Source organism: Muscardinus avellanarius (genome assembly GCF_963383645.1).
Source record: "Muscardinus avellanarius genome assembly, chromosome: 2".
Taxonomy (NCBI): domain Eukaryota; kingdom Metazoa; phylum Chordata; class Mammalia; order Rodentia; family Gliridae; genus Muscardinus; species Muscardinus avellanarius.
Window position 1 is genome coordinate 186,665,667 of NC_137787.1, and position 21,078 is coordinate 186,686,744.

At 45.5% G+C, this 21,078-nt stretch overlaps 1 protein-coding gene across 3 annotated transcripts in view; it reads right to left on the reverse strand.

Moving 5' to 3' along the window:
• ABCC4 (ATP binding cassette subfamily C member 4 (PEL blood group)) overlaps nucleotides 1-21,078 on the reverse strand; it is a gene marked incomplete at both ends in the record, with an annotated part of 289,171 nt that overhangs the window by 33,107 nt on the left and 234,986 nt on the right. For all 3 annotated transcript variants that reach the window (XM_080688958.1, XM_080688957.1, XM_080688956.1), the window contains 2 exons: nucleotides 3,304-3,393; nucleotides 16,893-17,048. In XM_080688958.1, the coding sequence (XP_080545084.1) occupies nucleotides 3,304-3,393; nucleotides 16,893-17,048 (246 nt within the window). The remainder of the gene's footprint in view (nucleotides 1-3,303; nucleotides 3,394-16,892; nucleotides 17,049-21,078) is intronic.

Sequence of the window (21,078 nt, forward strand, 5' to 3'; positions counted from 1 at the left end):
TTCCTTTTCCAAGGGAGAAGGGAGAAGCATGCAATATGAGAATTTTTTTTTTAAATACACACTTTTTTTTCTTAAAGCTCAAAGTTGTTAAGAGGTAACAACAACAGTGGTCTCTTAAGGAATCTCAATTGGCAACCCCGTGATTTTGGGTTCCTGTTTCCAGTTGTCATAATTTATAAGATAAACGATTAGGGATTTTAGTCTATACATTTTTTTTTGTTTGTTTGCTTTTGCTTGTTTGTTTTACTTTTTGGTGCTGGGGATTGAAACCAGGACCTCGTGCGTGCTAAGCACGTGCTCTACACACCTAGCCGTGCTTTTAGTCTATTCTAATTGGAGCCGCAAAGGACAACAGGCCTGCTACTGTCCCCCGAGGAGCAGGACGGGACACAGGACACCCTGCTCTGGCTTGGCAATAATGAATGAAGACAGCCAGGGTGATGCATGGTGTACGGTAGAGAAATCCAGAGGAGCTGCGAGACACTGGAGTCACGGTGCGGAATCCTCTGCATGCTATCTCCCAACACACACACACACACACACACACACACACACACACAGCATCACGCTTCCACTTGTAGGGCAGTGTAGCTGTGAATTCACTGTCAGAAGACAGTAGTGACAGGGGAGATTTCTGCCCTATCAGAATGAGCACCACCTCCATCAATTGTGGTCATGAAACTAATTACTACTGTGGACAACTCACAGGGCTTCCTCTGCTGCGAGTACTTGGCCTTCTACACCCATCCAGATGACGAATGGAGCTACTGCACTAGAAAAAGTTCAAAAAACTCAGAAAAACCTTAAAGGAAAGAAAAGAATCCTTACTTGTTTTAATAATCCCCAACCGGCAGTGTGAATAGTTTGGTGACAACATTTCTCAGTTACAGGTTTTAAAATACGCACATGATAAAGAACAGCTGCCATCATATATACAACACTGCACCCTAATCATTAGAAAATATACCAAATCTCTGTGTGTGTGTGCGCGCGTTTGCGCGCGTGCGGTACTGGGATTGAACTGAGGGGCCATTCTATTTCCAAGCTACACTCCTAGCCTTTTTATATTTTTGTTTGGAAACAGGCTCTCGCTAGGTGGCCGAGAGTCCTGGTCTGCTGCTGAGGCTGTCCTCGAACCTAGGATCCTCCTGTCCCAGCCCCCGCCCCCCCAACACACACACACACTGAATACTGAGATTGGAGGCCTGTGCCACCATGCCAGGCTTACCAAATCTTTCACCCGAAAATAGAGCGTCATAAGACATTCTTAGACAAAGACAAGGAGGGGGTGATTCATCACTTCTAAGCGTCTCACCACAGCTTTGAAATTCCAGATGATTCTGAGACTGCGATGCCCGGGCAACGGTCGCTACGCGTTGGACGCAGGCCTTTCGGTGCATCCAGTTTATTTCTCTTTACAGGAAGCAACAAACGCATTCCATAGCAAGGCAGACCTTACGATCATCTACCACTCGGCCCACTTCATTGTGAGAATTCTGAGGGACTACAAAATTTTATTCTGATTTTGGCTACTCCAGATGAAACAAGTGTTAGGTTACAGCTCAGCGGGGAGATGGTTTTGGATTGGACTGTCTCCGCTTAACATTTCCTCCTGTTCATGGAACAATATTTCTAAAAGTTAATTTTACTATCTGTGGGGAGAAATCTCAATCTCTGAAGCAAACAGTAATTTACTAGTAATCCCTGTTCCTTTAGGGCGCACTCTGATATGTCAGTGTTAAACTAGTTCTGAGTTCAAGAGAGGGGGTTGTCTTACCTTCCCCTACCATCTCAGATGGGTAACTGTCCACCCCACCTCTTCTCTGCTACAATCCCAGTACAGAAAGATGCGCAAACTTAAATGTAACAAGAAGTTGGCTGCTTTTCAAATAGGAGATGGTGAAGTAACTGACCCAATTTAGGACGATAAAATCCCCACAGCCGCTGGAAAGCGGGAGGATACGTAAGACGCAGTGCTGACATGCCTCCAGGTGAGAGGTCCCGGCAGGAAGTCGTCAGGCCTCCAGCTCTGCCTGCTCAGAGGCAGGGCCCACCTTCAAACGCAAGGTTTCACAGCCAAGCCTGAAAGGGGGCAACAGCCGGCGTACCGATTCCACCCAAAACAAGAACAATAACGGGATGGAGTCCAACACTGAGATGTGTTTTTATATAGAAATAAGTCACACTTCTCCAAAATGAAGTTATCAAACATTCTGCACAAACTCATTAAATTAATTAGTTAATTAATTAATTAATTTCGTGGTACTGGGGTGGAACCCAGGAGCTTTTCTACCTCCGGGCTATACTCCCAGACCCATTTTATACCTTATTTGGAGACAGGGTCTCACTAAGTTGCTGAGAGCCTCACTCAGTAGCTGAGGCTGGCTTCGAACCTGTGTGATCCTCCCGTCTCAGCCTCCCAAGCGCGGGGATTACAAGCATGCGCCACCACGCCCGGCTAAATGCTTATTTTTAAAAAGTAAAACACTGAGCTAGGTCCTACGAGGGATTAGACGGGTTAAGATTTGGTTTCTCTCACTAAGTAGCTTACAATTAATTTGTAGAATGAGGCTGAATGAACGTGTAAAATGATTAGTTTTAAAACTACACAAACCAACACACGTAACAATCAAAATCCTTCTCCTGCAAGGACGAGGAAATTCAAACAAGTGGTCCACGGGGAGCCATAACCCAAAATAGAAAATCCTCTAGAAATGAAGGCATCAGGGTAAAAACGCAGCAAAGGCTCCGGGGTTGTGAATTCACTCTGCGGCATTAAAACAGCGCATTTGCCAATAATTATTATCACATTCCCACTGTATAATTTCCCTTTATAAATGCTTCTGACGAAACTTCCGAGCGTTTCATAAATATGATCTCATTTATCTTTCAGTCAATATGGAAAAACGACTACTGTCCTCCCTGCCTGCGGCTCCCTGAGCACACGATGGGGAAGTCAATGTTGCGGGTGCTTAGTCACTGGAAGAATCTGAACCCATACATACAACTCGTAACTCAGTAGGCCGTGAAGAACAAGGAAGATACTACATCTCGCTGAGCTGGATGATAGAAAGTTAGGATGAAAACCCGAGACGTGTGCGTGTGCGTGTGTGTTACTGGGGATTTCGTTTCTGGTTTTCATCATTAACACATCCATTATTTCAAATACGTCCCTCTCACTGTTCTTCCCCTGGGTGGGGAGCCAGGTTGGCTAGTCAGCTCTTCTCGGTTACCTGCATGCTCTGGACGTGTACACATAGACCGATGCTGACAAATGAGAGAGCGTTACATTTCATAAATTACCTCTTCTAAGGCATTCCACAGCTCCTCATCCGTGTGCTCATTAAAGGGATCCAGGTTTTTTCTCATTGTTCCGGTGAATAAAACAGGCTCCTAAAAGTCAGAAAGAGTGAATCTCATTACAGTGGCCCCCTTCACTTCAGTCTAGTGGCGACTTTCAGGAAAGAATTAAACTACAAAAGCAAAGCAAAAACACAAGCCCTCCTCCAGTTCACTGTCATCATTAATTCTAAGTTTATAAATGCCTGTTTATTAAACAACACCCCTATTCGTTTCCTATCATATCATATAAGCTGTGCTCCAGAATCTCTTCGAGACCTCTGAACACGAACAACTGCAAATGCTGTGGGGCGTCATTTTTACGAGAAAATGAAGAAGAAAAAGAGAGGGCTGGCTTTAGAAAACACTTCCCTGAGTCAGGCGTGGTGGCCTGTGCCTGTAAATCCCGGTACTTGGGAGGTAGAGACGGGAGGATTTGGGGTTCGAGGCCAGCCTCAGACTTAATGAGACCCTGTTTCCAAATAAAAAATAAAATAGGGCTTGGTGTATAGCCTGGAGGTAGAAAAGCCCCTGGGTTGTACCTCCAGCATCACACATAAATAAATAAATAAATAAATAAATAAATAAATAAATAAATAAATAAATAGGACTGGGATGTAGCTCAGAGTTACACACACACACACACACACACACACACACACGCAGGCATGCACGCACCACTTTCCTGGTAATATATGCAGATACAAGAAATACAAGAACATGTTTATTTAAGAAACTTTGCAGGAACAGAACAATAGAAAGTAACTACCAATCCTGGTGCAAAAGCTTGAAAATATCAAATATTTTGATCACCATGATTTGTGTTTTGGTATGATCTGATGAAGTTCATTCTTCAAAGGAAGTTTGCTATTTTTCTCCAATGATAAAAGTCTTCCAGGATTAGGACTCTGCATGCCCTAAAGAGACACTGTTTTGTCCAAAGGCAACGTAAACTCATGAGGCCAGTGGCACCTCTGCCTGTGAAGAGATGGCCTTGCGGGCCACATTATCTCGTCTGACATCAGGGTCACCTGTCTCAGAGAACCTCCTTATTAACCGCAAGGGTAAGGTGACCTGAAACCCACTGTGAAGCCTATCACATAATAAAATCATTTTAATTCAAATAGCTCTTCTGTTTATCTGCTTCAGGAGGCGCTCACAACTAAACTGCTCTTGAATAACTCCCTCTGGATTCCAAGAAGACTCTTGACCGTGAGCTTCTGTAGGCTTTGCCATTTCCTTTTCTTTCTGGAGGGTTCTACCAACCCAGGCCACCAAGGGCATGAGTAACAGAGAAGAACCATGTTCCAGTGATGTAAGAACCAGGAAAGGAAAGTCGTGGCTCTTCCAAGGTACCAGACAGACATTCTGGGGAACTATCACCTCCGATCTCTCCTGGCCTCCAGGCTGGACCTCGGATGCTGGGAAGAGAGACTGAGGAGGAAGGAAGGCTGGTCTCTAGCCACGCAGAGGCACGGCACTCCTTCACTGTCTCCATTTTGAGACTGGCAAGGGAGAAATGGTTGTCCAGGGACAGCGGTGTGCCACCAAAAAGTATGAATCCCTCGGCAACACCCAAAAAGGCATTAAATGGGCCTTTTTTTTTTTTTTTTACACAAAGTTGATTAAGCAACTGGTATGACTTAAAAGCACTGGAAACTCACGGGTCATATGGTGTTTCAATGGGACGACAGAACTGAACCGAAAAACCCCGAGTCTTATTTAAGGCTTCGCCTAAAATCAATTAATTTACTTATTCGTTCATTCTTTCATTTATTTATCTACCATAGTGGGGACTGAACCCAGGTCACGCTATCCCTGAGCTACACTCCCAGCCCTTCTTGCTACTTTATCTCTAGATTTTGAGGCCAGTTTTGAACTTGGGATTCTCCTCCTCTAGCCTCCCACGTAGCTGTAATTATAGGTGAGGGCTGCTCTAAAACTCCCAAACTTAAACTAAAATCTAAACAACCACTTATATATGCAATGGCGAGAATTCCTTGTCAGGGAGATACCCATCATCCCACTGACTTCAGATTACTTAAGAAGACACATACACACACATACACTCTTACACTGTCATGACCAACAGTTAACTCTAAGAGTCAGCAAGCAAGGTAACACGCCCTCTTCCGTTGTTTTTAGGAGGTTTTCCGAGGCGGGTGGCCAGGTGCAGGGCGGTGACTGCCACCCTTCCTCACTCTGCCTCCCTGCGAGGGGTCTACACTCTGGACACTATTCCATCCAGGGCCCACACTGCGAGGCCTCGAGGATGGGTGTCTAAGGAGATGCTGGGGCTGAGAGGGCAGGGGGTAAGGAATCCGCTTTGAGCCCATGTGGAGATGCGACAGGCGGCCACTCCGCGTACATTAACCACAGGTCCGTTTCCTCATCCAGGGTGGCACCTGTCACCTGAACTTCTTGACCCTGTCAGACTCTTCTCACAGAACAACACCGCATCCAGTAACAGGTCTGGGGTTTGATAACAGTATCCTCCTGGGTTTTTACAAATTACCCACTTGAGAGATGATAGCTAAGTGAATCTATGAAACAAAAACAAGCCAACCAGAAAAACACCTGCCCTACCTCTTCCAGAGCTCTCTCCCTTCCTTTGTTAAAGGACGGGAAGGTTCACAGCATTAGCGTAGGTGGGAATGGGGGTTTGGTGGCTCAAGAGAATGTACAAGAGAGCGCACAACAGAAGTCCCACCTATTTCTTTTCTTCTTTTTTGTGGAAATGGGAATTGAACCAGGCGAATTCTATTCCTGAGCTACACCCACCCCCAGCCTGATTTTACTTATTATGAAACAGAGTCTTGCTAAGTTGCTGAAGCTGGCCTCAAACCTGCGATCCTCCTGTCTCGGCCTCCCCAGCCCCGGGATTATAAGGGGTGCTCCATCACACCCGGTACAGTCCCCCATTTCTTAATCAGGGCCTGGTGTTTGTCACCTCCGGCATCTTTTTCCATTTAGGAATCACCCTTGAAATGGGTGAGTTCTTCAAAGACTGGGGGACTAAGCTGAGATCCTCCACCTGCTGGGGACTCGCTCACTCCGAGCCCCTGACCATCTGTAGCTGCTTTGAGCTGTGTTCTGAACCAACCTTAGATACGCGGGCCCCAAGGAGGTTCTGCTGGCTATCACCAAATCACTGCTGAGGGGCAAAAAACACACGACTTAATTTTAAGCACCTGCCACTGCCATAAGCCCCTACTTAAATCTACACTGGCGGTTTAAATGGAAACATTGAGCAACCGCTCATGTTTATTTAGCAGTATCAGATAGAAGAAAATAATATTGTTCTTTGTTATGACAGGCTGTATAGACACACACACACACAAACACACACATATTCAACTGAGTGAAGTTTCAATCTAAACTTGTTGAACGAGGAGAATGACTGACTCAAGCATTAACTGACTGAAGCCATATTTTCCTTTAAAACCAGCAGGCAATTTGTTCGCGATGCCTGTTTTACTACGCTCGTGGGTTTCACGCACGGCGTTCATTTGGGTTTCCACTCATTCTGCGTCCATCTACCTGCCAAATAAGAAACCATCATATTATCTTCAAAAGGTCATAAAAGTGCTCATGGTAGACACATACTGCAAGAGTAGATAAGGGTCAAATTAATTATCATTTCTGATAGATGTTATTATTTAGAGCACCCACCTCCATGCAATGAAATGGATAAACAAAATCTATAAATAAATGTTGTAAAAATGTTTGCAGGCAGAACATTTCCGTGAGACTTATGGGAGGACATACAACCTTCTCGTAAATATATACGAAATTTATTAGCTTAAGTGTGTTTTTTTTCCCTGATGGTATGCATTTAAACCTCACTTAATGAGAGTTTTATTTTAACCTCCATAGTTAACTGGCATGGTACAGTTAGGAAAACACATGCTCTTGTTCAATTTAATAATTTAAATAGAGGGCTACTATCAAGCCGGTTTTTTCATCATGGTTTATAAAGTTCACACTTTTTCTAACCCCCTCCCCCAGGCCATATTATGGAGTTAATTTTTCCCTTTGTTACTAAAGACACAAGTTCATATTCTGAAGGTGACCCAGAAGTGGCCACTCCGCATCACAGCATTCAGAGTAGTAAAATGATAATCCCTTGATACAGCTGGAAGACTGGAAACTACAGTCTCACCAGACCTTTTGTAAATAGCCACTGGGAGACAGGCCTCTATTATCTCCAGAAGAAACTCTACCCACTAACCTTCAGACACTTAAGACGACCTGGGACCAAGACAAAAACGGTTGCAAACCAGCATGATAAAAGCACAACTTTACACTCATCTTTTTGGGTCACAAATCAGGAAACTTTCCTCTACTAAAATACATACTCCCTAGCAGCTATCACTGCTGTTTTCCTCCATCCTAAGGGCACTGGTTTCATTTTCAAATTCTGAGGACCTTTTCTAAGGGTAACACATCTCCTGGTCTGGGGGTTGGGGTGGGATGGGGGAAACTCGCAAGTCAGCAGTCACCTGAAGTCACTTTAAATCTTGGGTCCTGTAGCCTCTGAATGAACCGATCATCACCCATTTTCAGAAGAAAAGAACATTGTTCATCAACAAAGGGAAAAGAATTTAAGTCGTGTAAAGTCTTCTTTAAATACAAAAAGGTCACCTGCTCTAGGGAGCAGTTCCAGGGGCTTTAATGAAGACTTCAGTGTGCAGAAACAAAACACGACTGCATTAGGCTGGAATCCAATTGTATTTCTTTACTAGTAACAGCATACCTACCTCTCTTTCTCTCTTTGAGTTTTGTTCTCAGGAAAAAAAAAAAAAAAAAGAAGAAGAAAGGAAAGAAAAACCAGGTAATCCAAAAGAAGTCTTACAGAGGCACAGCCACTGCTGGCTAAACTTTTCAACCTACTGAAGAAAGCTGGTGAAAAAGAAATACCAAGACAGCAAGACAGTGGAGGGCTTAAAAAAATACCTGGCTTTTGTTCTAATACATATAAGAAAAAAAATCTATCAAATGTAAAAAAGAAGAATCTGTTTAATCATGATAAAGATTATAGCTGTTGATGTGTGCCAACCCTCAGGGTGCCCGTGTGAATGTTGAATTTGCATGGAGTTATTCTTTGATTGAAAGCACCTCTCTTGGTGCCAACAGTCTAAGGGCTCTAGGTGTAAAGGAATCCATCCAAAACGGGTTTGAAATACGCTTTCTAGATGCCTTTCTGATAAGCTAGCTATTCCCTGAAGACAGTCCCGCGCATTGGGGTTCTCCTCAGGGAGTGTGATTAACCATTTCGTTTCTGTAGCACCGAGGAAGTACACCCTTCAATCGCCTGTTCTGGTCAAGCATGGTTTTAGCAAGTACCTGCATGGTTTGCTTATTTCTGCAATTCTGAACACTTATTGCAGAAATATTTTTCTTTATGTGTGGAACTAGGGACTGAACCCAAGTGTGTTCTACCTCTGAGCTACCCCCAACCCTACTTTATTATTTTTTTTATTTTGAAACAGGATCTCACTAAGTTGCAGAAGGCCCTCACTAAGTTGCTGGGGCTGACCTCTAACCTGTGAACCTCCTGTCTCAGTCTCCCAAGTACTGGGATTACAGGCAAGTGCCAATACACCCAGCTGAAGAATCCTTTCCTACAGACACAGTGTTTGGTTTTTAAATTGACCCTAGAACCAGCCTCTGACCCCATATGCCAGTCACCACGTGTGCCCTACCTGTTACCAGGCACAAGTGCCAGCTCACAAAGCAAGAGGCTAGGCTTGAAAAGCTTGTTGTGAGTCGGGCGTGGTGGCGCACGCTTGTAATCCCCGCGCTTGGGAGGCGGAGACAGGAGGACCGAGCAGGTTGGAAGCCAGCCGCGCTGGTTTAGGAGACCCTGTTTCCAAATAAAAATATAAAAAGTAGGTCTGGGAGTGTAGCCCGGTGGTAAAAGGGCTTCCAGGAACCCCAGGACCAAAAAAAAAAAAAAAAAAAAAAAAAAAAGCTTCTTGTGATTCACAAATACCTGGAGTCAAATTAGCAGGTCAATGGGTTTTATTCAAAGCCTGTGTGTGTGTGTGTGTGTGTGTGTGTGTGTGTGTGTTTTACTGAGGACTGAACATAAGGGGGTTCTACTTCTGAGCTAAGCTCTCAGTCCTATTTTATCATTCATTTTGAAACAGGGCCTCACTAAGTTGTGGAAGGCCTTGTGATGCTTAGGCTGGCTTTGAACCTGTGATTCTTGTGTCACAGCCTCCTAAGTATTGGGATTTCAAATGTGAGTAACCACAACCAGCTTCAGAGTCAGCTTTGAAAGAAGAAGAAACCTTCTGTTTCAAATCTCTATCTTCCCAGAACTTGAGGGCAAAGGAAACAACTTTTTTTTTTTTTAATAAGAGAGGGAAGAGCCGGGCATGGCGGCGCACTCTTGTAATACCTGCGCTTGGGAGGCAGAGACAGGAGGATCACGCAGGTTCAAAGCCAGCCTTGCTGGCTTAAGAGACCCTGTTTCCAAAATAAAAAAATATTTAAAAAAATAGGTCAGTACCACCGAGAGAGAGAGAGAGAGAGAGAGAGAGAGAGAGAGAGAGAGAGAGAGAGAGAGAGAGAAGAGAAGAGAGAAGAGAGAAGAGAGAAGGCAAAATGGACAGAAGAAAGGAAATACACAGGTGCAGATCTGTTTAGCTGGAGGACAGTCTGTCTGAGCTCCCTTGGCACCTCTGGCACTTCAGTTTTTACTCTCAGCATGAGGAAAATACAGTATGCAGAGAAACAAGTTATCAGAAAGTTGTCCTAACTTTAGAGGGAGTCTGTTTCATACCCAGGTCCTTAACTCCTGATGTGCTCCTGGCAGGCTCAAGAGAAAAGAAGACCTAGAAGCATCAACAAAGAGAAGGCGCCCAGAAGCCAGAAGCCAGGAAGCTCCAAGCTCCAGCAGGAGGGTCAGAGACAGCTCAAGGCAACAGCACTGGGCTTCCCCTCTGCTGTCTCAGCCCAGATGTTGGACGCGAGCAACCCCAGCCCCTGCTTGTTTGGAGGGAGGAGGGACGCGTGGTCTCTGCCCTGCTGACCAGTCGTCTTGATGGAAGGTTTCCACCTCTGCAGCCACTGAGACCTCCTCAGAGAAAGGGATTTGAGCTCCAGAACGCTCAGGTTGTATCTGTCACTCATTAGCTCAGGAAGCGAACCCTGGTTTCTAGGATGGTTTTTAGAGCCGAGCATCACTTGAGCATCCCCCCCCACCCCCCCAAAAAAAGTTACCAACAAATGATTCAGTCTTTCAAAACCACTTAACTACGCTGAGAGGGACAATGCCTTAGAAGGTACCTTTTGACTTTGCCCTGCATTTATTCTCTTTGGTTATGGTTAAGTAGGATGGATAGAAAAATAATGGTAAAATATACGATGAGATCTCATTCATTTTAACATTTATTGAAAAAAAAATTTGTTTTATAGAGTCTGACATATCTGGGATCGGTGGCACATGCTCGTAATCCTTGCATTGGGGAGGCTGAGACAGGAGGATCAGGGTTCTAGTGACATCCTCAGCTACTTAGTGAGGCCCTTTGCAAATCAGTGAGACCCTTTTCAAAATAAAGAATAAAAAAATAAGGCTGGGGGGGTATAGCTTGGAGGTAGAATGCCCCTGGGCTCCATCCCAGCACCACAATAAATAAACAAATAAATAAATAAATAAATAAAGTCTGACAAGCCAGGCGTGATGGTACATGCTTATAATCCCAGCATTTGAGAGGTGAGACAGGAGGATCGTGGTTTGCAGACAGCCTCAACTACTTAGTGAGGCTCTTTGCAACTCAGTAAGACCCTATTTCAAAAATGAAGACTAAAAACTAGGGCTGAGGGTGTAGTTCGGAAGTAGAATGGCCCTGGGTTCCATCCCCAGTACTGTGGGGGAAAAAAAGAAAAGTCTGACAGTCCACTTTGATTGTACTACGTATTAGATGTTAGCCTCAAAGTAAGCGAGGAATATCTGCAAGACTCCGCTTCCTTCCTGGGACCCCACCTTGCGAGGCTGCAGGGAGAAGAGATGCAGAGGAGGACCCCGCGCGGCACCGAGACGCGGCGAGGGGGCACCGTGCACTCCAACTGCAGATGTGACCAGTGGGTCACGAAATCAATTTTGTGGTTCGTGATCATCTTTTGTCTTTTCTATGAACTAGAACAGGACTAGAATCTAAGAGAAAATATCAGGGCACAGAGCACAAAGTCCTAAATGCTGCATGGGCTTCTTATTTTTGTGCAGGTGCAGGTGCAGGTGCAGGGCTGAGACGGGCCACCCGGGGCGAGGCTGCAAGGCGGGGTCTTCCCTGGGCCCTGGCGCCCACAGGCGCTGAGAACCTCCGGTTTGGCCGGAGTCCTGGCTCTGCTGCGTCCTGGGGACCTGAGCTGAGCTTTCTCTGTGTCTCAGCTTTCAGATCTGTCAAGTGAGGGTGACAGCAGAATTGTGGGAGGGATGAAGGGAGCCGTGGAAGGAAAAGGAAGCTGGAGCACGGGAAGGATTCTATGACTGCAAAGGGTCACCCGCCCTGCGTGACTGCCACAGCCCCGAAGCCAGGGAGGCCTGGGGAGGAGCGAAGGCGGCGGGCGGCCTTCCTGGGGGGGCAAGTGTTAGTGGGTGCGGAGAAGCTGCTGGGAAACATGCAATGGGGGGCAGGAAGGAAAATTAAGTGATGGTTTCATCTCCTGTTCTTTGTGAGAAAAATATTCTATTTCTCTGGCAGGCTTAACCCTAGGGTGTGTGTGTGTGTGTGTGTGTGTGTGTGTGTGGGGTGTGTGTGTGTGTGTGTGTGTGTGTGTGTGTGTGTGGTGTTTCTGCTACTTCACTGTTTAAAGATATATCTAATTGGTTTGAAAGAAAACCATCATCAAAAAACTCATGAGCCAAGTCCTTCCAGAAAGTGTGACTGACCCTTTCTGCTAAAGTAGTGGTCATTCTTAAAAGGCCACTATCCTCATCCTTTTTTTTTTTTTTTTTTTTTTTTTGCAGTACTGGGTGTAGAACCCAGGGGCTTTTCTACCTCCAGGCTACACTCCCAGCCCTATTTTTTATTCTTTATTTTGAAACAGAGTCTCACTGAGTTGCAAAGGGCTCTCACTAAGTAGCTGAGGCTGTCCTTGAATCGCGATCCTCCGGTCTCAGCCTCCTAAATGCTGGAATTACAAGCGTGCGCCACCATGCCCGGCTTCCCCAGCCCTATTTTTAATTCTTTATTTTGAAACAGGGTCTCACTGAGTTCCAAACGGCCTCACTAAAGAGCTGAGGCTGGCCTCTAACCGCGATCCTCTTGTCCCAGCCTCCCAAATGCTGAGATTACGAGCGTGCGTCACCATGCTTGGCTCTCATCCTTACTTTTAATAAAGCGACTCTATTGCTCCTAAGAAGCTGTGGGGTGGAGATTTCCAGATCTGGCATAAAGATGGCGACCCTGAAGCTGGGAAGCTGGTTGCTTTCACCAAGGTCACGCAGCGAGCGTCGGAGGCAGAGAGGGATAAAAATGTGGGTCATATAGACATTCGTTACACGCTCCTGGTGCATCCTGGGTTGCCTCCTGAATGGCTTCCAGAGGCTGTTTACGCTTTACCCAGTCTCTTCAGGCAGTGTTTCTTGTATCAACTAATATTGCACCTTGGAGACGGAGGAACATAAAGGTAAAATCTAAAGGTTCTGTGTTGACAAGGTGTGGCGATCATGAGCTACATGGATACAAAGCTTAGCTCCGTCTTGCGAGTGCGCTCTCTGGAATAGACACACAGAGCCTTTCCACACAAGCAGGGTGGGAACTCATGGAACAGAACCAAAACCCAGTGATGTCAAAGTGTATTTAGTCTTTGCTCAGATGTGCTTCCAACACATTCCCGGCAGAGCCAAGAATCATCTAACGCCGCTTCTTTATTTAGAGTTCTTTTATGTACACAGCATACAACCTTTCTGATTAAGGAGCATTAAGAGCAGTGCAGGGCACGTTTCTGGATCCTTTCATCCAGGGATATGAAAGTACTTTGCAGACACACCTAGTGTCTCTGTTAAATAAATCTCCTTTGGCCCATTTCTGAGATGGGCACAACCAAAAGATATACCTGCAAATTTAAATTCTAATTTTTGTATGTCATACTTCTAAAAGCCAGAGGGAATCTTGTGTGCTGGAAAACCATCCCCACCCCCCCCCTTTTTTTTAACAGTTGCTTTTTTTTTTTTTGCGGGTCTGGGGATGGAACCCGGGTGGCATTCAACCTCTGAGCTACACCCCCTGCCCTATTTTTTATTCTTTATTTTGAAACAGGGTCTCACTGAGTTGCAGAGGGCCTCACTAAGTAGTAGCTGAGGCTGTCCGCGAACCGCGATCCTCCGGTCTCAGCCTCCCGAATGCTGGGATTACAAGCGTGCGCCACCACGCTCGGCTAACAGTTGCTTTTTTATTTTAAAAAAAAGTGGGAAAATATATACAACAACAACAACAAAAAACCCATCTTAACCATGTTTAAGTACACAATTCAGTGGGATTCAGCACATGCTTGCAACCGTAACCACCACCCACTCAAAGGACGTTGAGATGTAAAGCTCTGTACCCATTAAACAAAATAATTTCCCATCCTACCTTTACTCAGCCCCCAGCAAGCATCATCCTACGTTCAATCTCCATGAATTTCTACTCTTAAGTACACTGTATTCAAAGACCAAGCATGTGTTAAAACCTTCCCCTTATTTTAGCTGTTACCGGGGGGTGGAACCTAAGGGCTCTCTACCACCAGCTGCAACACCAGCCCTTAAAAAAAATGTTTTTTTTTTTTTTTTTAATTTGAAACAGGATCTTGCCGTGCTGTGGCGGCTGATCTGGAAATAGCAATTCTCCTGTCTCAGCCTTCCAAAGCCTGGGATTACAGGCACTCACCATCACGACTGCTTTCCTTCCGTTTGGATGCTGAATAATTCTCCACTGGATGTATAAACTACATTTTGCTTATCCGTTTATCTGCTGATGGACGCTTGGGTTGCTTCCGTTCTTGGCTGCCCTGCATGGATGTACTAATATCTTTTGCTTTCATTTCTTTTGGGTATATATTCAGAAGTGAGCGAAACTGCTGCCTTGTGTGGTAATTCTCTTTTCATGTTGTAGGGCCCCTACTTACTCTTTTCCACAGTGGTTTTATTTTATATTTCTCCCTGCAGAGAACAAGGCTTCCAATTTCTCTCCATCCTCTGCAATATGTTTATCTTCTATTTTTTTGATAATAGCCATTGTGAGGTGGTATCTCACTTTTGTTCTGAAATGGTTATCTTGGTTTTAATATTACTTAAAGTACTTTCAGAGGTAAATGGTAGGTAGCTGTAGCTGTGGTTGGTTATAGATATAAGCCCACATTCTCCTTTCCTTGGAATGCCAAGTTCTCTTCTTCCTTCCTCTTCCTCCTCGTTCTCCTCCTGCTCCTCTTCTGTGGCACTGAACACTGAATTCAGGGGTATTCTACATCTGAGCTACATCCCAAGCCCTATTTCATTTCTTGAAACTGGGTCTTGCTAAGTTGCTGAGACTGGCCTCAAACCTGTGCTCCACGTAGCTCAGCCTCCCAAGTTTGGGATTATAGGCATGCTCCACCACCTGGGCTTCTCTATCCTTCCTAATAAACATGGATTTACAGGCTCTTTCCAAAGCCAGGCGTGGTGGTGCGCGCTTGTTATCCCAGCATTTGGGAGGCCGAGACAAGGAGGATCGCGGTTCGCGGACAGCCTCAGCTCCTTAATGAGGCCCTTTGCAACTCAGTGAGACCCTGTTTCAAAATAAAAAATAAGAAATAGGGCTGGAGGTGCAGCTCGGAGGTCAAATGCCCCTGGGTTCCACCCCCAGTACCACAAAAACAAACAAACAAACAAACAAACAAATAAAAATAAAGGCTCTTTCTAAATCCATGTGCTCAGGAAGCACATGCCCACATCTCTTTTTCTTTTGTTTCGCCTCTGTATTTTTCTTATCTCAGGAATGAGTGTGTGTGTGTGTGTGTATGTGTGTGTACTCCTTGGCTCCCGCTGATGGCCATATGATCAATCATACGTTGCAAGAAATCCCCAAATTAGAAACCCTAAGGTGCAGATCTACAGCTGAGTATATCCAAGCGCCAAAACAGAGGCAAGGATGAAGCTGCAGGCCGCAGGCCCCCGGGAGAGGCCTGACGTCCAGTGCTCCACCTGGAGGATAGTAATTACTCAATAAATACATCCTGAAGTAATGTTGCACAGATGAATCCCCAGCAGTGATGGGAGATCCTACTGTGCATGTAATCCAATCTCTAGAACGCGCCCTGCAGATGTTCTACTAAGAAGCAGGAGAAAAGAAAACAAAACCAGCCCAGGAAGAGACAGTGGCTCCCTGCTCTGCCACCATGGCGCCCAGCGCCGGGTCCTCGTGAAGCTCCCACAGGCACATTTAGCTCTCACTACAGTGCCCAGATGTGGCACCACTGGCTGCCTGGCCAGGAGGTAAAACTGAACTGCAGAGGCAGGATTCTTCTTCCTGCTCTTCTCCCTGATTCTGTACTGCCTACCTGGTTACAATGACTAACGCCTCTGTTCACAAGTGTCGGCAGAACATCTATACACTCTGTTATTCTTCACAACTCCACAGAAGTCCCCTCTTTCCCCACACAGATAATCCCCCCTGGAAGAGAGGCCCTTTATCTTATAGCAAAAATGCAGCACACCTATAATCCCAGTACTTGGGAGGCTGAGACAAGAGGATTGCAGGTCCAAGGCCAGCCGTAGCAACTTAGTGAGTTCCCTTAGCGACTTATCAAGAAATTCAAATGGCCAATAAATGCGTGAAAAAATGCTCAACATCACTGGCAATCAGAGAGATGCAAATCAAAACTACCCTGAGATTTCACCTAAGTCCAACTAGAATGGCAATCATTCAAAACACAAACAACAACAGATGCTGGCAAGGATGTGGAGAAGTGGGAACTCTAAGACATTGTTGGTGGGATTGCAAATTAGTACAACCACTTTGGAAAACAGTATGGAGAATCCTCAGAAGAATGGGAACAAATCTACCATATGACGCAAAGAAATAGAAATCCTATTTCCACTACAAAAACTATTTTTTCCCCCCTGGGGGGTATAGCTCAGAGGTAGAATATCTGTGGGTTCAATCTCCAGGACAACAGGGATAAAGAGAAAGAAAGAAAAAAATTTTTGCATTTCCCTATAGAAACCTCTTGAGAACTAAACAAACCATTTATCATTCTTTTATCAGGACAGTATGTGGTCATCAGTGGATAAAACTGTAGGGAGTTGAATCCAGAAATCTCTCTAGGTAACTTATTATTGAGTCAATCAATCAATCAATGGACTCTGACACACACAAACACACACACACACATACACACACATGCATGAATCAAAACAAATGCACAAACTTTGATATTTAATAAAAATACCTCTTCAAAAATATGCTCTACTAGGAGAAAAGCTCAATCCTTTCATCTAATTTTTTTAAAGCAATAAAATTAAAAACAATCACACTTAGTTGCGCTCATGAAGGAAACATGTGCAAATGCTCTGACTTGCAAACCTGAGGGATGATTGACATTTTCTTCCTTAAATCGTGAAGTCCAATTTCGGTTGTCAAGATCTTATCGATCCAAATTTTACCTTCGGGTTCTGACAACCTAAAAAGGGCTGAGATGAGGGAACTTTTTCCAGCTCCTGTTCTTCCCACAATTCCAATCTGTAGAGAGAGCCAGGAAGAGGGATTAAAAATTAATAGTGTACAACGATCCCAGGAGAACACTTGGGTTTTGGAAGGTAAAGTATGGAAGTTCTGTATTGGGTGTCACCTAAAAGTTTCTCAGTTTCACTGTTGTCCCCATTGTGGGCTGACTCTTTCCGGTGGGGGCGTGTTGTACACTGTGGGGTATTCAGCGGTACCCCTGGCCTGTACTTAGCAGCCTCCCAAGTTGAGACAACACAAAGTGTTAGACACTGATAAATGTCCTCTGGGGGGCAAAACTGGCCTAGGTCGGGATTCAGCGGTTTATGGAAGAGTTCAAATCATTCATCAGTCTCCCGGCAGGGAAAAGCCAGCCAGCTTCCACGTGGCTGCGGAAAATTCAGCTTTTTAATAAGCTTCACTTCCAAAGTCTCGGAATTTTGCACCTTGAGAATTTCTTGGAGAACTTTACAGAGATGTTAACAATGCAAGTCAGAAGTAATATACATCGGCAAGTACTAGCTCTTCCCGGGGTCTCCATTTTAAGACAAAGTATTATTACTTTTTTGGTAGAGAAACTCAGTCACTTTCAAAAATGAACTATTTGGTTCTGTCATTCTCAAAAGAAAATCTTAAAATCTAACTGTTTCTTAAAAGACAGTCACCAGCAGCCAAAACACACATAAAGCCGGGCGTGGTGGCGCACGCTTGTCATCCCCGCGCTTGGGAGGCGGAGACAGGAGGATCGCGCAGGTTCGAAGCCAGCCGCGCTGGCTTAGGAGACCCTGTTTCCAAAAATAAAAAATAGCTCTGGGAGTGTAGCCCGGAGGTAGAAGGGCTTCCAGGAACCCCAGTACCACCAAACCCCCACCCCCCCAAAAAAAAACACACACATAAAGAGTTCAACAACGACCATGTAAATATCATTTGCTATTTACAAGAGGCCTTTCTCCTGAGCAGCTCAAAAGGTGTTTCACAAATCAGTTAATACTCCAAATTGCTCCCTGGGAAAGATTTTAGACAAGTACCCTTCCTCTTCTTGAAGCCAAAGAGAGAAATGAAGTGTGTGGACAGTAAGATCAAAGAATGGGTATAATGCAGGTGAATGGTGGGCAGGCGGGAAATGGTATTGTGAAAATGGGCTTTTACAAGAGAGCATTTAAACCCGCTTGCAGAAAACTGGCCCGTTTACCAGTGAGCATGATCAACTGTAGACTCCCTGGTGAGAACTTCCCAGGGGATGCCCTCATCCTTGTTTAAAAATATGAAATCCAGGTCGTTCCATCTTCTTGTGAATGACATGATTTTGTTCTTCTTTATAGCTAAGTAGTATTCCATTGTGTGTATTTATTTCCATAATTTTGCAATCCATTCATCTGTTGATGGAGACCTAGGTTGGCTTCATATTTTGGCTATTATGAGTTGTGCTGCTATGAACATGGGTATGTATATGTTATTGTAGTTCTCTGATTTCAACCCGTTTGGAAAGATACCCAGGAGTGGTATAGCCGGATCATATGGTGGATCCATTCCTAGTTTGCTAAGGAATCTCCACACTGATCTCCATAGTGGCTGAACTAGTTTGCACACCCCCCAACAATGTAATTAAAAAGAGTTCCTCTTTCCCCACATCCTCACCAGCATTTGTTGTTATTTGATTTCTTTAAGCTTGCCACTCTGATTGGGTTAGATGGAATCTCAGCATAGTTTTGATTTACATCTCCCTGATGGCACAGAAAGAGAAGGTATATGTTTTCTCTAATACACCCAAACTAGGGACTATTAGGAATACCAGAGGGACTCCAGATAATGGGAGGGAAACCTCAGCAAAGCTAGAATGGAAGGGTAGGAGAGAAAAAAGGCTGAGGTTGATTAATGGAGGAGCTACATCTGAAGATGTGTAAAGGTATGAATGTAGCATGGTCAGCCTGGACGCTCATTTCTGGGAAGGAGGAAGGGAAAGTGGGGGTGGAGAGGGCACCAAGCACTGTCTAAATGTACGCCATTTTCAATATGATCCGCATAAAAATAAAAAAAATATGAAAGCCATAAAGGGATCCTCAAATTAGCCTCCACAAACAGAATATCAACTTCTGCTCTGGCCTGGCTCCCTATTCACTCAGCAACCCGGATGTTCTAACTGCTTGCGTTGCCATTAACCTGATTCCCCAGAGTGCATCACTTTCCCTGTGACGTCTCCTTAGGAGCACACGACCTCCGCCGGCCCCCTGCCTCTCGTGTCTTCCCACTGGGACGTCCACGCGCTCGCTTCTCAGACCCAGTGCAAACCTCTGCAGGACGCCCCAACACAGCCCTCCGTCCTCCCTCCACGGATGCTTCCTGGGAGTACCTGGTGGTAGTGAGGTGGGAGCCGAGGATGTGCGCTATAGACCGGCGGGTAGTTCGCCCGCTGTGCATGTCGCTGGCACTAATTTTTTTGTCACATGCTGTCAGGCCTGGTGCTCAGCTCACAGTGGGCCCTCCTCCTGGATCTTTCACACGTATTTCTACCCATAGGAATCCTAACCATGTGTCTCCATGTTGATTTCCTTTTTTAAAAAAATTTTTTTTGGTAGTACTGGGGGTGGAACCCAGAGACTTTCTACCTCCGTGCTATACTCCCAGACCTTTTTTCTATTTTATTTGGAAACAGGGTCTCACTAAGTTGCCGAGAGCCTCACTAAGTAGCTGAGGCTGGCTTCGAACCCGTGCGATCCTCCTGTCTCAGCCTTCCAAGCGTGGGGATTATGAGCGTGCGCCACCACGCCCGGCTCCATGTTGATTTCAAATAGCTAATTCTGCAAAAAATTCTCCACCTGTCCTCTCGTGCGGACATCTCCCGCCGCTATCAGGCGTCACGTCATCATTTCCTAAAATTCTGAAACTCTGTGGCTTCCTTCTGTCTGAGGGAGTGGCCTCTGTTTCTGTCACAGGACTGCAGATGCTGGGGGCAGGAACCACACTGGGTTCACCTTTGTACATTAATAAGATCTGCGGTATCCTATGAGAAACAGGAGTCCCAGAGAGAGTAGAGTTGAACTCAGAGATTTGTGGACTTATCACCCTACTGTGCAGGTATACAGTAAGCTGGTTTGAAGACAGACAGGGCAGATGGGTGCTAGAGCCATACACAGGAAGGCCAACGGCCAGCCCCTCGTGTTTATGGGGCTGACAGCAAGACACGCAGTGTAAGTGGTGAGGTTCATCTTGCACCCAGGACAATGACAGCTGCCTCGGACCAAGCGATGACTCCGTGCTAGGTGCTCTCTGGGGTGGGGGGTAAGAGGGTCCCATTACTTCTATCTTGCAAAAGAGAAAATCAAGGCTTAGTAAGCTCACTGAATCTTACTGTCTGAACTAACTGACACATAAATGGCAGGGTGGGAGTTGAACCCAGGTCTGTCTGCCTCTTGCCCGTTGGGCCGAGGGCCTCCCTACTACTTTGATGGCTTAGCACCATAGTCCTACAGGGAGATGGTGGGGAGAGGTGTGGCCTCCACCCTGACCCACTGCCAGGCGTGAGCAGCAGACTGCAGATGCAGGTGCGTGCCATGTGGCTGGAAGAGCAAGAACGCAGCGTGCTCTGAGCTCTGAGCGGGCCACAGCTGGCAACAGAAAAAACAGGTGCTAGGGCAGAGGCCGGAAGACAAACCTGCAGCTGGCGGGCTAGGCACAGGACACCTGGGAAACAGGACAGACCTTGTGCCCTACTGGGGCAGCGAGACTTTTATTATGCCATCGGGTAGCACAAGACAGCTATGTGGGTATAGCTGGACTGCAGATGAAAATAGTACATCAAGCCGGGCGTGGTGGCGCACGCTTGTCATCCCCGCGCTTGGGAGGCTGAGACGGGAGGATCGCACAAGTTCAAAGCCAGCTTCAGCTACTGAGTGAGGCTTTCAGCAACTTAGTGAGACCCTGTTTCCAAGTAAAGTATAAAATAAGTCTGGGAGTATAGTCCAGAGGTAGAAAGCCTCTGGGTTCCACTTCCAGTACCACACACACACATATACAAAAAAAAAAAAAAAAAAAAAAAGGAAGGAAGAAA